The sequence below is a fragment of the Juglans microcarpa x Juglans regia genome, chromosome 4S, assembly GCF_004785595.1.
Source record: "Juglans microcarpa x Juglans regia isolate MS1-56 chromosome 4S, Jm3101_v1.0, whole genome shotgun sequence".
Lineage (NCBI taxonomy): Eukaryota > Viridiplantae > Streptophyta > Magnoliopsida > Fagales > Juglandaceae > Juglans > Juglans microcarpa x Juglans regia.
Genome location: NC_054601.1, coordinates 15,277,982 through 15,294,235, shown reverse-complemented (window position 1 = coordinate 15,294,235; position 16,254 = coordinate 15,277,982). Strand labels below are relative to the sequence as shown.

At 39.6% G+C, this 16,254-nt stretch overlaps 1 protein-coding gene across 1 annotated transcript; it reads right to left on the bottom strand.

Annotated features, from left to right (window-relative positions):
* Positions 1-2,105: 2,105 nt before the first annotated feature.
* Positions 2,106-2,636, bottom strand: LOC121262067 (flocculation protein FLO11-like). The gene has a single exon (XM_041164499.1). The coding sequence runs from the start codon at positions 2,634-2,636 to the stop codon at positions 2,106-2,108; it is 531 nt and encodes a 176-aa protein (XP_041020433.1).
* Between the last annotated feature and the right edge of the window lie 13,618 nt (positions 2,637-16,254).

The following is a 16,254-nucleotide window of genomic DNA, read 5'->3' as shown; positions in this document are numbered from 1 at the left end:
ATTCTGCATTCTGAAAGAAAGTATTTTGTTCTACATTCTGAACTCTGTAAATGCTTATGTTTACACACTAGTATATGTCATCTACTTACTGAGTTGTTGATAACTCACCTCTTATCTCTAAATATTTTTTCAGATGATTTAAATATTTCAGCTGAGGGTCAAGAATATGGAGCATGGGTGAGATGAGTTAAGAATGATGGATTAAGCATAGAAGGTTTATATGAGTATTGAGGATTTTTATTCAGTAAGCTTGTTGTGCTCTAATGATGTGATTTGTTGGGAGGTTGATGTTTATATTAAGATTTTATATTGTCTTAGAATAATTATACCGGAGTAATTGATGTGAATTGGTTGGAAAATGATTTTTAGTAACATGAGTTAACTCTCCGGACCCCTCGGGACCGGGGCGTTACAATTACTCATCTCGGCTCCGTGGCACATGTCAAGCTCTTGGACTTAATTGTACCCGTATGGATTTTTCGTCATTAATGGTATCAGGTGACGGTTCCTCTCCCAACTTTAGTGGCACGTCCTCTAACAGTTGGATTTGGCACTTGATTGTATCTGTTCAGTTCTCCTAGCATTGATGGTGTTAGGTGGCACTTTCTCTGCATGTCGCCTCATACAATATGCGTTGCGGGATTCATGCTCGTCTCGCTGGCCTTGTGGGGCACGTGTGCTCCCACGATTTCGGATCTCAACCGTTGTTGGGGCCTATTTAAACCCCAACCCTTTCATCATTTGTAGCCTACTTGCATTTTTTGCTTTCGTCTTCCTTCTCTGAATCCCTTGTGCTTCTCTTTATTTTCTCTAAATCCTTCTTCTGGGTGCACCTAGCCTCCTTTTTCTCCATCTTTACATTCTTATGGTACCCAAAAACTCTTCACGCCTTGCTCCCAAAAGCTCCAAGCATGTCAAACCCTCTAACTTCTCACAGACTCCTAGGGGTTTAGACCCTCCCGAGGTTTGTACTAAGCCACAAACAATGATTCGACGGATTTTCTTGGCAGTCAGTAGTGACTTCTGGCGAGTTGGAGTCCCTGAGATCAACCTTCAAGGTTCTTGGCATTGTTGAGTTTGTGGTGCCAACACCTCAAGAAGGAGTGGTAGACTTTGAAGGCTACACTTCAAAGGTAGCCTTGTATCCCAGCATGTTCTTCAATGGCCTTGGGATGCCCTTCTACCGTCCGGTTCACAACGTACTAGACTACATCCATTTGGCACTTGCACAGCTCCATCCAAATGCATGGAGGATTTTGGTGTCTTATTGCATCATTTGGAGGATGGGAGTTTCCGGTTGGCTAGATCAACAGGCACGACTATCCTATTCGTGCCATCTTGGGAGTTGCTGGCGAGGACAAAAGCTTTAGGCCGCGGTAACTCCCAAGGAAGTGAGCCAGATCAAGACTGTCCGAGCCTAGGTGAGGGCTTAACCAAATGATATTTACTCTGAGGCACTGCTAGATGAGAGTAGCCTCCGATGATACCTGGCTCCCTTAGCCAATATGCGTTTTGTCGATTGGACTATACCGATGCAACCGACTATTCCTCAAGTTCGTAGGCGTTCCCCAAGCCCTTCGGCGGTAGGGAAAGAGAAGAAGCCATTGCCCCCCCTCCCCCAAGGGCAGTCTTCTGTTCCCGTGCTTATTCGGCAGCCAAAGCCATCCTCGGAAAAGGGAGGGAAGCCCTCACTGTCTCCCACAACCGCGTCTTCTTCTACTCCACGCTAGGCGGGCGACGCTGAGGCCCTTTTCGATGGCTGACATTACTCAGCCCGAGGGGACCCTCCCAATCCCTTCAGAAATTCTTTCTTTGACCCCACCGGGCAATGTGGGGGTAATTATTGAACTTTCACTGAGGGAGGAGTTGCTCTCCTTACAGTTTTATGGAATCCTTTTGGACTCTCCTACTCGAGTGTCCCAAATAGTGGTCCCATCTCTAGAGATTGATATCAAAATGGTTCCCTCGCCAGTGTCCAAAGAACGCCCTACTAGGGGTGAGGATTTTTTCGACCGGATTTCTATCCCAAAATCTCCCATTGCTTATTCCCCGTAGTCAAGGTTGCCTCGTCCGAAGTCGTCTCTGAGGGGTTGGAGGTGACGAGGTCATGCCAGGAGGGAAATAGCGAGGGTAGTGCCTTGGGCCATCGGGGTTTTGGTTGATGTATCTGAGGGTAAGGCCATGGTGGTGCTAGTTGAGGTCAATAAAGCTTTGGTTGTTCTCACCGATGTTGGGGCTTCATTATCCTTCACTAGTACCATCCCGACCTTCATATTGGCAGGAGTGGAGATTGAGGTCGCAGTGGAGTCAGTGGGGGTCAGCAAGGTCCCAGTTATTTTGGTAGACACTTGGGCCTTATTGTCCTTCACTAACACCATCCCGGCCTTGACGTCTATAGGAGCCAGTGCCGAAGCGATGATGGGAACGACGAGGTAGACCGAGGTGACTCTCCTCGTGCCTGGCACTGGTGCGTTGGCTGCAGGTGAGGCTCTAGTAGTTCCAACGAGCCTAGGGGTCGGAGAGGATCTTGAGCATGCCGTGGAAGATGAAGGTGAAGGTGAAGGTGAAAGTCGGGGAGGTCCATTCCAAGCGGATTTTACAGGGGGCACTGACGCACCGAGGGGTGATGGCACCATGGTTGGGAATCCCTCTGAGGGAAGGGATAACACTGCCCCAAGGTTGGAGGTAGACGGGGTCTGTTCTGAACTTGTCCAAAAGATGGCTAGGAAGCTCAAGGGGTTCTTCTCGGCGTATTTTCTTTTGGTACTGACTTGAAAACATTCATAGAAGGGAGTGGAGTGGTGGTCGGCCTTCATTGTGGATGACCAGAAAGGGCTGGAAGGTGAGAACCAGACACTCCAATCCTTGGCGTGATTGACTTTGCACCACACCAAGGAGGAGTGTGAGAAAAAAGAGGAGTTAGAGGAAGCCCTCGTTAAGGTGTAACTTAGTCGCCAACGGAGGCAGAAGAGGATACTCAAGCTCTGTCACTGAAAGGCCCAACTCAAGTCTGACTTGGCGAGGTCATGGGAAGAGGTCGGTTTCCAACTCCTTGAAGCGGCTCTTAGTAGGGAAGCGAGGGACAATTTTCAGAACTCCCTCGATTGCCATCTAGAGGAGCTGGATAGGCTCCGGGCAAGAACTCGAAGCTAGGAAAACAACACGACTTTGATGCTTGGTTGTATAAATGGTTGGAGGGGAGATATGAGGAGCTCTCCAAGTCTTGGAAAAATAAGTCGGACTCTCTCAAGGCTAAGTCCCAGAGGGTGAAGGACTTGGAGGCCGAGAATGCCGTAGCTCGTACCAAGGAATCTAGAGAGAGAAGTAGGGCCAACGAGTTGGAGACCAGGTTGGTTGAGGCCGATCATGCGATACCTGCTTGTGACATGACTATCCAGGACCTGCGTTCTTACTTGGATCAAGTTGAAGTCGTTGTCCCTCAGCTGCGCTAGGAGTTGTCACATGTTTGCTTGGTTCGTGATGACGCTTGGTCTTACAGTTACTTGGAAGGTTTGGAGAGAATGCAGGATCATATGCTTGTTAATCCTCAGAGCAATTTGAGGTTACTGAAAGTACAAGACCTTCGTCTCGTCCTGGCAGGATTGAAGCAAAGTGCCTCGATAGGGAAGAAATTGATCCCAAGTGTCCTTCTGGACAACCCGGCCAGCTGAAGTCCAATCGCCTTGTTTCTTTTGGGTTTCCCCTTTCTGGGCCCCCTTCTTTTTGTATGTAAACCTTGTGGTATGTAAACTAGGGGTGAAAAATAGACCTATCGGTTCGGTTTTGAAGACAAATCGAAACCAACTGATAGGCTTTATTTGGTGGGACAAACTGGTCGAAATCGACTGTGTAGGGGGTAAAAATGGCCGGTTCGGTTACTAACTGGTTCACGGTCGGTTTACTAGTTTGGGCCACACTTTTTGGGCCAGTTTGGGCCATTATTTTTGGGCCATTTTAAGATCCAATTCAACATCTTTTTGCACTCAATTTATTATTCGAGATCATCTATATTTTGTACTTTTTTTTTGCAAAATTTTTAAAATTAATTTTATATATTCAATTTCTTTTTAATTTTAATGTCATGTATACACTATTAGTAACTAATAACTGCTACATATATACTACTTATACTTTATAGTCTTATTATCTTATATACTAATTACTAGATTAAAAAAAAAAAATCTCCATTAGATGTTTAATACACATTACAAACAAAATCAAATTGGCTTAACCAAGTAAGCAACAAATAACAATTGTTCTTGAAAAAGATTTCACAAATCTTCATTCTTCAAAATTCTAAATAGATTCCCAATGGAGTATTCGACTCTTCAGTCATCAATAGTTGTGATGAACGATACTCCTAACTCTATATAGAAAAAAATCAAATAATCAATATTAATAAATTAGGATAATGAAAAAAAATTAAATTAAATTATAAAAGTAAATGAATATGGAAATTGAATGAGAAAAATACATTACCAGATTCTACTACAAAGCTCTCAACATTATTCATGGAGTATCGAATATCAATTGGCGTTGACGAATATCGCAACCAATTCTGAGTACAAATAAATGCCTCAATATTTCTCGGAGCCAAGGAACTCCGAAAAGGATCAAGTACATGACCTCCAGTACTAAATGTTGACTCTAATGCAACAGTATAAACAGGCATAGCTAACATGTCTCGTGCAGTCTTTGCAAGTATAGGATAGTTAGGCTCATTCACTTTCCACCAATTCAACAAGTCAAAAGATTGGCTGAATGCCTCACAACCATAATGGGAACCAAGGTGGGCCTATCTTAAAGATCTTTTGCAAGTTCCATATGGGCCAATTACAAGATCAAGAGCCAAGAAGATCAAGGAAGCAATGCAAGGAAAAATGCAATCCATTTGAGGTGAAGCTAGTAAGAGCCCAACACTTAAGATGGGCTTGAAAAAAGGAGAACTAGTTTTGATCCACTTGATACAAGCTGTGGAAGACATGACTTGGAGTTATTGTTTGGGCTTATTGTTATTGAAGACTTTCAATTTGTTTAAATCATTTAAAAGATTTATTTTATTAGTTATAGAATTAGTCTAGAATAATTGGGCTTGAGGATGCTTGGCCCACATGCTTTATTTTGTTGAACTAGGGTTTCAAGAAGTTACTGTAGCAGCGGCACTATTCATGCAGGGGCATTTTGGGTAAAAATGGCCTTGTTTTGGCCTAGAGTTAATTGGGGTTTAGGTATTTAAATATCTTGTAGCCGTCTAACACAAGTTCTTTTAGACAGTATTGAATTTTCATTGTGAGTTGAGTTTACTATTCTTGTTCTTGATTGAACTTTTGAACTTATCAAAGGTAAATCACAACTTTTGTGGCATTTCTCCTTGTAATCTGGATTTTTGAGACAGGTTCTTCCACAATCTAGATGTTAATATAATCTAGGTTCTTGAAATGAGTTATCAACATGTCTAGATTTTCCATCCATTGACTTGATTTTGACTTTCCTGGGTGAGTTTTCAAATTGATTATCGGTTCAAGGGATTCCATTCCTGCGGGCTCATATCATTTGGTATCAGAGCCAGGTTTCCAATCAGGTTTGATTCTATCTTTTAATTCTTGCATTATTTATATAAAAAAAATATGTAGAAATTTTCTTCATCCTAGAGCTGCTGAATTTCTCATTGTTTTATAGGGTTTCCTTATACTTTGATTAGGGTTGCCTTGTTCTTTGATTAGGGTTGTAAGAGAGAGAGAGAGAGAGAGAGAGAGAGAGAAAGGCTACCGTATATCACTTATTCTAGGGTCTTGAGTTATTGTTAGGATTTTGTCAATTGCTTATTCTTTTGACTGTGATCAAATCAGTTGGTGAAAAGAAAAGCCTAGGGTTGAAAATGAGTATGAGAATGAAGGAAATGGTAAGGATGAGGAAGACCTAATATCTGAAGTTGGGTCGGGTAGACATAGAAGAGTTAGCGTGAAAGAGGACTTGAGGGGAATCTAGGGGGTCGGGATGGTGTAGATAGAGATCTTGGGAGCATCAAAATGAAAATACTATCTTTCCAATGTAGAATTGACCCTAAGGTTTATCTAAAGTGGGAGAAAAAAAATAGAGTTGGTGTTTGATTGTCATAATTACTCTAAGGAGAAGAAAGTGAAGTTGGTTAACTGATTATGCTATTATTTGGTGGAATCAATTAGTGACCAATAGAAGGAGGAATTATGAGAGGCCTGTAGAGACATGGGGAGAGTTGAAAGCTCTCATGAGGTGGAGATTTGTATCTAGCCATTACTATAGAGTCTTTTACCAGAAATTACAAAATCTTACACAGGGGTCTAGGAGTGTGGAGGATTATCATAAGAAGATGGAAGTGGCGATGATTCAGGTTAATGTAGAGGAGGACCGGGAGGCCACCATGGCTAGATTTTTGAGTGGTTTGAATAGAGAAATAACCAATGTAGTTGAATTGCAGTATTATGTAGAGATAGAGGACATGATGCACATAGCTATGAAGGTAGAGAGACAGTTGAAAAGAAAGGGTATAGCAAGGTACACTTCGGTTTCTAGCACTACTTGAAAATCAAAGTGGGATAAGAATGATCCAGCTGAAGCAAAGAGAAAGACCGAACCACTTAAGGGAAAAGATGAGGGAACTAGCAACAAACCAAAGGTAAAATCTCAATCTCCAATGAATAGAGATATTAAATGCTTTAAGTATTTGGATTCAGGGCACATCGCTTCTCAAAGTCCAAACAAGCGGGTGATAATTATGTGTGACAATGGGGAGGTGATGACTGAGAGTGAGAATGATAGTTATGAGATGCCCGAGCTGGTTGATACTAGTGATGATAATGGAGTGGAATATCCCGTGACAGGTGAGTCTCTTGTTGTCAGGCGTACTCTCAATACACGCATTAAGGTTGATGATGCAGAACAACAGAGAGAACATTTTTCATACTGGATGCCATGTCAACAACAAGGTATGTAGTAATGTGGCTAGCAGTAATTTGGTTGAGAAATTGAATTTACCAACCTTAAAACACTCTAGACCATACAAATTGCAGTGACTGAATGATTGTGGGGCGGTTAGGGTGGATAGACAAAATGTTAGTTACTTTTTCCATTAGGAAGTATCAGGAGGAGGTGCTTTGTGATGTTGTGCCTATGCATGCTGACCATATTTTGTTGGGAAGGCCGTGGCAGTATAATAGGAGGGTGACCCATTATGGGTTCAAGAACATGTACAACTTTGAAAAGGAGGGCAAAACAATCAAGTTTGCTCCTTTAACTCCAAGACAGGTCCATGAGGACCAACTGAAACTGAAAAGTGAGATTGCTTAAAAAAAAAAGGGTGAAAATGTGAGTGTTCAAAAAAGAAATAGTGAAAATGAGCGTGATAAAAAAAGAAAGAATGAAAAAGAGATTGAGCAAAAAAAAAAACAGTGAGAGTGAAAATGAGCAAAAAAGAAAGAATGAAAAAGAATGAGAGTTTGTAGCGAGAAAAGGAAAGAAAAAATTGAGTTTTTATGCAAGAGAGAGTGAGGTTAAGAGGGCTTTCTTATCAGATCACCCTATGATTTTTCTTGTCTATAAAGTGTCTTATCTTAATCTTGATGAAACTAACAAGTCTCTTCCTAGTTTGGCTATTTATTTGTTGCAGGAGTTTGAGAATGTATTCCCAGAGGAGATGCCAAATGAGTTGTCACCCATTAGAGGCATTGAGCATCAGATTGATTTTTTACCCGGAGCTACTATTCCAAACCGACCAGCTTATAGGAGTAATCCAAAGGAGACAAAGGAGTTTCAGAGACAAGTTGAGGATTTGATGAGTAAGAGGTACGTGAGGGAGAGCATGAGCTCATGTGCAGTACCAGTGCTACTAGTGCCAAAGAAGGATGAGACGTGGAGGATGTGCGTTGATTGCAGGGCGGTCAACAATATCACGGTAAAGTATTGCCATCCCATTCCTAGACTAAATGATATGATTGATGAATTGCATGGCTCATGTATTCTCAGTAAAATTGATTTTAAAAGTGGGTATCATCAAATTAGAATGAAAGAGGGTGATGAATAGAAAATTACTTTTAAAACTAAGTATGGGTTTTATAAATGGTTGGTTATGCCATTTGGACTTACAAATGCACCTAGTACTTTCATGAGATTAATGATCCATGTCTTACGTGTGTTCATAGGCAAATTTGTGGTTATATACTTTGATGATATCCTAGTGTACAACAAGGACTTAAATAAACATATTGAGCATTTGAGATATGTGTTTGATGTGTTGAGATGTGAAAAGTTGTATACTAATTTTAAGAAATGTACGTTTTGCATAGACAAACTTGTTTTTCTTGGTTATGTTGTTAGTACAAAAGGTATTGAGGTGGATGAAGAGAAAGTCAAGGCCATTAATGAGTGGCTAACGCCAAAGAGCATCACTGAGGTAAGAAACTTTCATGGCTTAGCTACCTTTTATTGGCATTTTGTTAGAGACTTTAGCACCTTTGTTGCACCACTCACTGAGATAATTAAAAAAAATGTTGGGTTTCATTGGGGGGTTGATCAAGAGAATGCTTTTGCCACTATTAAAGAAAGGTTGTGTTCAGCACCTGTATTAGCATTACCTGATTTTAACAAAGTTTTTGAGATTGAATGTGATGCCTCATGAATAGGGATTGGAGCCATTTTAATGCAGGATAGGCAACCCATAGTCTTCTTCAGTGAGAAGCTAAGTGAGGCATCTCTGAAGTACCCTACTTATGATAAAGAGCTTTATGTTCTTGCTCGTGCATTAGAGACTTGGCAGCACTACATGTGGCCTAGAGAATTTGTGATCCACAATCATGCACCATTGAAGCATTTCAAGGGTCAAGGTAAGTTGAATAAAAGGCATGCTAGATGGATGGAATACATTGAGACATTTCCATATGTCATCCGTTACAAGCATGGTAAGGAGAACATTGTTGTTGATGCTCTATCCCATAGGTATGTACTTCTTACTTCTATGAGTGCCAAAATGCTTGGGTTTGAATATGTGAAAGACATGTACGCCGATGACGTTGACTTTTCTGATGTTTATATGGCATGTGATAAAGCAGCATTTAGTAAGTTTTACAAGCATGATGGTTATTTGTTTAAATAAAGCAAACTTTGTGTGCCAAGTTGTTCTATGCGTGAGCTTTGGTGCGTGAGGCACATGGTGAGGGATTAATGGGAAACTTTGGTGTCAAGAAAACTTTAGACATTTTGCATAAACATTTCTTTTGGCCTAAGATGAAGAGATATGTCAATCACATTTGTGGCAGGTGCATTACATGTAGAAAGGCTAAATCTAAGGTTTTGTCACATGGGTCGTATATACCCTTAATCGTTCCTTTTGAGCCATGGGTAGACATATCTATGGACTTTGTTTTGGGGCTGCCTAGGACAAGAGAGGGTAGAGATTCTTTTTTTGTGGTTGTGGATAGATTTAGTAAGATGACACATTTCATTCCATGCCATAAAACAGATGATGCCACAAACATAGCTGTCTTGTTTTTCAAGGAGATAGTGCGACTTTATGGTGTACCTATGAGTATTATTTCTGATAGCGATTTTAAATTCCTTAGCTACTTTTGGAAGGTGTTGTGGGGGAAATTGGGTACTAAGCTCCTATTTTTTACTACTTGTCATTCGCAGACTGATGGTCAGACTGAAATAGTTAATAGGACTTTAACTCAGCTTTTACGCATTGTTGTTCATAAGAATTTAAAAACTTGGGAGGATTGTTTTCCATTTATAGAGTTTGCATATAATAAGACCATGCATACTACTACTTCATATTCTCATTTTGAAATTATTTATAGTTTTAATCCACTTACTCCTTTACATTTGATGCCTTTACCTATTGATGGCAAGAGTAACTTGGATGGACAAAAGAAGGCGGAGTTGGTGAAGTCACTTCATGAGAGGGTACGACTTCAAATTGCCCAAAAGAATGAAAAGTTGCTTCCCAAGCCAATAAAGGACAAAGGCGTGTCATCTTTGAACCAAGAGATTGTGTTTGAGTTCACATGCGCAAAGAAAGATTCCTAGCCCATAAAAGGATTAAGTTGCATCCTCGAGGAGATGGACCTTCCCAAATTCTTGAAAAAATTCATGACAATGCATATAAAGTGGATCTTTCAGGTGAGTATAATGTTTCTGCTACTTTCAATATTTTTTATCTTTCTCCTTTTGATGTAGGTGAAGATTTGAGGTCAAATCCTTTTGAGGAGAGGGGGAATGATGGGAACCAATGTGGGTCTAGTCTTAAAAATCATTTGCAAGTTCCAAATGGGCCAATTACAAGATCAAGAGCCAAGAAAATCAAGGAAGTAATGTAAGGATTGGTGCAATCTACTTGGGATGAAGTTAGCGAGAGCCCAACATACAACATGGGCTTGAAAGAAGGAGAATCAGTTTTGATCCACTTAGTATAAGTTGTGGTAGACATGACTTAGAGTTATTGTTTGAGCCTATTGTTATTGAAGGCTTTCAAATTGTTTAAATCATTTAAAGGATTTATTTTATTAGTTATAAGAATTAGTCTAGAATAATCGGGCTTGAGGATGCTTGGCCCACATATGTTTTATTTTGTTGAACTAGGAAGTTACTGTAGGCATGTTATTGTAGCAGCGACATTATTCATCCATGGGCACTTTGGATAAAAGGGGCCTTATTTTGGCGTAGGGTTAATTGGGGTTTAGGTATTTTGAATAACTTGTAGCCATCTAACACAAGTTCTTTTAGACAATATTGAATTTTCATTATGAGTTGAGTTTACTCCTCCTGTTCTTGATTGAACTTTTGAACTTACCAAAGGTAAATCACAATCTTGGTGGCGTTCCTCCTTATAATCTGGGTTCTTGAGACAGGTTCTTCAATGGGTCTAGATTTTAATATAATCTTGGTTTTTGAAAAAAGTTCTCAACGGGTCTATATTCTCCATCCATTGACTTGATTTTGACTTTCTTGGGTAAGTTTTCAAATTGATTGTGGGCTCAAGGGATTCCATTCATGCGGGTTTATATCAAACCATCTGATAAATACCGGTCTATCTCTGTTTCGGTAGATGTAGATCAAGAGGTAGTCGGTGCTAGCAACCACTCATAAAAAAGTTGACTCATGATTATCTTAAGCATCATTTGAAAGTGCAGATGCCGGAGGGAGAACATTTTCTCTGCTAGTCGAGGTAGAACCAAATGTAACATTATACTCCGCATACATGTTTGATAATAAATGTTTCACCCTCAACAATAAATCTTCAACCTAATTATCATCATAATTTTTTTTAGGTAGAAAGTAAGAAGCTCCAACTTACTACTTGGATCAAGGACAACTGCAATCAACAACAACAAATGCATCCTATCCAATGAACTACAATACTTATCAAATTTCATTCTCATGCTTACGGCCATGCTCATCAAATAAGTATTCTCACTCTCACTCAACCTAACAAACTCTTTTTGGAGCATACAAATCTCTAAAAAACTTGTGTTTACCATTACATGTAAAGACCCAAAAAATCAACAAGTGGCATCATAAAACATCTTTAAAAATTTCCCAAAAACCCGCACTGACTCCCACTCGTTAGCTCTAGGAGGCCCAATGTTTTCATTCTTAAAGTAAGAGATAAAATTATAATCCTCACTCTTCATCCGCCTAAAAGCCTTCTCAAAATTTTCAGCAGCCTCTAAAATCATATAAGTTGAATTCCATCGAGTTTGCACATCAAGGCATAGTATTGTTTTACAATCAATTTTCTCATTTTTTGCACATCTCATAAACTTGTCTAATCTTGCAGGGGAGGAGCTCTAACCGTATTTTTAACCATTGTAATGCCATTATCACATTCCTTAAGATGAGATCTCATTCACTCCAAAGTTCAGAATATGAGCACAACATCTCATATGTATATACTTTCCCTCCAACTTATTTTCCGTCAAAAAATGCCTCAAATATACAATTGCAGTATCATTTGAGGTAGTATTATCAACAGTAATAGTAAATATCTTATCAATACCCCAATGAAGGAGGCACGTTTCAACATATTTTCCAATAGTATCCCCTCAATGATTAGGGATTAAACAAAAATTAATGATTTTCTTTTACAATTTCCAATCACTATCAATTAAATGGATAGTTAGGCACATATAATTAAGATTTTGTACTGATATCCACGTATCAATAGTTAATGAAATCCTCATTCCCCCATCTTTAAACAATTTTTTAAGTTTGGCATTTTCATATGCAAACAATTTCATACAATCTCTTGCAACCGTCACTCGACATGACACTTTAAATCTAGGTTCAAGCAACCAAACCATCTTCTTAATCCTTAAACAATTCTAAATGCTAATTCATTGAGGATTACCATCTTCGCAAGCGCCAACCTCACAATCTCCTCACTATATTTATGGGTTACAAGATTTTTTAAAGGAACTATCACTCTCTCCAAACCCCTCCGAGGATGCCTCACTTGCCAATGTTGTTTGGTATTTATCCAAAGACCCACGTTTATGAAGATTTTTGGGACATGAAGGTAGATGGTTTTGCATGGTTGAAGTTTCATTCCTCTTCGAGTGGCAAGCATATATCTTGCTACAATAATTACACTTGGTCTTAGGATTATCTACAAAACAACTCTCAACTTTTGTAAAATGGTCCCAAACAATTGACGGATCATTCCCCTTCCGTTTCTTAGGAAGTGGATAATTACAAGTATTAAAGGCACTTGAGGTTGGGGGTTTTGGTATTTGGGAGTTTGAATCAAGATCAATTGGACTTGACGAAGAATTCATCTAACATGTAAAACAAAGAAATAACAAAAAAATCAACACAATTGTCAATTACACAACAACTAGTTTGCAATGTAGCAAACATCACAAATCTAAGATTCTAATCTATATTTTATATCGCTTATAAACGTCACAAATTATTTTAAGAATCAAAATAAACTTATAACAAAACTGTCAATCAACACAAGTTAATAATTTGAAATTTCTATTAATTAGATTTGTATCCCCTTTGTTGAGTGACTGAGTCTTATAAATTAAAAACCTAATTGTATAAAATACAAATTATCAAAAATTATCAAAATCAGAAAACCTGTGACTGAGTCTAATGAACATTTATCAAATAATAAATTAATAACCTAATTGTATAAAATAACTCGTGCAAATTCTCATCAACATGGTCAAATATGTTCATCACCGATTCATCATCCAAAACCAAAAAACCCTATCCCTAACCCTAGACCCAAATACCACAATGGCACAACCTTTTATCAAAAAATAAATTTCAACAAAATTAGACTCATCAATCAATAGTCATCACTAAAATTAAAACAAAATCTCAGAAATACAAAATCAAATTTCAAAATCATACCTAAAAAAAAACGTAGATGTTGCGTCATTTGTCGGAGGAATGTGGAGCGATGGAGGTTGCATCGATGTTGCTGCCGTTGGAGAACTGCGAAAGGTTGAAGTTGGAGAGCTCAGAGGCTAGACTAGAGTGTTTGAGAAGCAGTGCTGAAGGTGAGGGCTCAAATGAGAAGAGAAGAAAAGGGAGGGGATTTCGAATCTGAATAAGCCCTAGTAGAAACGGCGTTGTTTGGCTTATGCCAAACAGCATCGTTCCCTTTATTTTTTTCTAAACTAAAGAAGCAGAACGTAGGCCGGTTTTTCAATTTTTGGCCGGTTCAAACTGGGACTGAACTGGCCGACGCCAGTTTTGCTAATATACCACTAATGGCCGATCGGTTCCCTGCCAGTTTCGGCCAATTTTGAGCTCCAGCAGCCTGTCTGAGTCAGTTGGCCGGTTTTTTGTACAACCCTAATGTAAACTTTGTGAAAATATTAATGGATTCTTGAGCATATCTTTACCTTCTTGTGTTCCTTACTCTTCCTTTTGCCTTTCTTTTCTCGCATCTGAGGAGTATAACGGGCAAGGGGAGGCTATGCATAGCGGATGATAAATAACACTTAATCGTAATTGTAATTGTAATTATGGAGTTTGCAAACCTGGATCATTTTGATGGGGCGCGACCGGAGTCCAAGGTGCTTGCTTATTTGTCGTCTTTTCGTTGGAAGAGACAACAAATAAGACGAAGAGGCAACAAATAAGCAAGCACAAGAGACACACTCGGGAGTTGATGTCAAGCAGTTGAGATACTGGACTCGCACTCTTCTAGGGAGAGCTCGGGATGCTTTAGGCTAACTTGCCTCTTTGGTTTCCCTAGAGAGGTAAGTTGTAGGACAGCTAAAGAGCTGGGTAGTTAAGGGGCTGGAGCCGTTCTCCTCAGTGAGGGAGGTCGGGTTGCCTGGAAGGTTGGACTCGCCTGCTGACCCTTGCAGGGAGGTAAGTTGTCGGACAGTTTAAGATTGGACTCGCTCCCGCCCGTTGATATCACAACGAGGGTAAGTTGTCGGTGAGGGAGATTATGCTCTTGGAGAAGGGAGTTGAGATAGCTGGGGAGAGTATTTTGGGGTGATACACAATTCATTCCTGGAAAACCATACTTTCATTAATAGAGTTTACATTGTTGGCCATTGTAATATAGCTTACACGTTTTAAGCTTTTCAACAATAAAACTTCTGCAGATGCTCGGTGTTCTTGGGATGTGGCAGCTCATTCCCTTGAGAGTCTTAGAGCCAGTAGGAGTCCGAATGGTTGTTGGCAGTAACCACGTAGGGGCCCTCCCACCGAGGACCCAGTTTTCCGTCGTCTTGGGTGGTCGTCCTTGTTTGTTTTAGCACCATGTCGCCTATCTTGAATGCTCTTGGTCATACCCGCTTGTTGAAACATCATTAATCTCTCATCTTATTGGCTACCATCTTTATTTCTGCTTCAAGCTTGACCTCCTCCAGCAAGTCAAGTTGCTCTTTTAGTCTCTCATCGTTGGAGCTTTGCTCAATTATTCTAAGTAATGTGTTGGCTTTACTAGCCTTGATGTGATCCTAAGCCAATAGGCTATATTCTTGTGCTACTCAGTTATCTCGAACAAGTTTGGACCTGCATACTTGTGATAGCTGAGCAAAGCAAGAAAATAATCTTTGTTTAGGATAATCGAGCTATGAGGCTGGACTGGCTTTGCACGGGATAAGTGAGGAGCTCAAGAAATTAACCCCTTGCTCTGATCACTAAATAAGGCTTGTCTGACCGACAAACTACTCGGAATAACTAAGCAAATAGTAAGAAAATTAGCCTTGCTTGGGATCATTGAGCATGCCAGTCCGATCAAAACACGGCTTAGGATAATTGAGCAGTGCAAGAAAATAACAATTGCTCAATACCACAGTTTGTCAGATACAATGCTCAGTATAACCGAGCAGCGCAAGGAAAATATCCTTGCTTGGGATCATCGAGCAAGGTCAGTCTAGGCAAAACATTGCTTGGGATAATTGAGAACTGCAAGAAAATAACTCTTGCTCAGGTGATCCCGAGCGAGGTTCGTTTGTCCTACATAGTGATTAGGATAACTGAGAAGAACAGGAAAATAACCCTTGATTGTGGTGGGCTTCATTGCTTACCCATGACAGGGCGAACCGCCATATTTATTGTTCCGAGACGTACGTATGTATGTTGGCCTTGATCTTGAATTTGTTCACTTTTAGTGTTGAGAGCACTCCTTGCTCACTTATGCTCTCCTTCGTCTTGATCTTTTCTCTCTCAAGGGCAAGTTTTGCGTTTTTGCAGTGCTCGCTTATGCAAACACTTGTTGCTCGCTTTGGATGTAAGCACTTATGCCCGCTTCAGGCATGATTGCCAGGGACAAGCTTCACACTTATGCGATATTGGCCTTATGATGAGTGCTATTATTATTCGGGGTGCTTACCTTGAATATCGAGCATTCTTTACTTACTTTAATGCGAAATGCTATAGCTCACCTTGATGTGAGTTGCTGTTGTTTGCCCAGGTGCGAGTACTCTATATAATATTATAAAAATAAATTATAATAATTTGTAAAAATAGTTTTTAGATTTAAAAATATTATTATTATTCCTATATAATATTATTTTGAAAAATATAAATTTATGCATTTGACTTTTTTTATTATTCATAGAAATAAATAAATTTGTTGGACTAATATTGTTATCATTTTACAAAATGTAATTCTTCTTTTTAAGTTCTGATTTATATGTTAATTCATGATTGTTCTTTAATTTACCTTATTCTTTATTTTATTTTCATAACACGTTTCATCGGCATCCGTACTTTGCGCATAGAATCGTTAATTTTAAAAATATC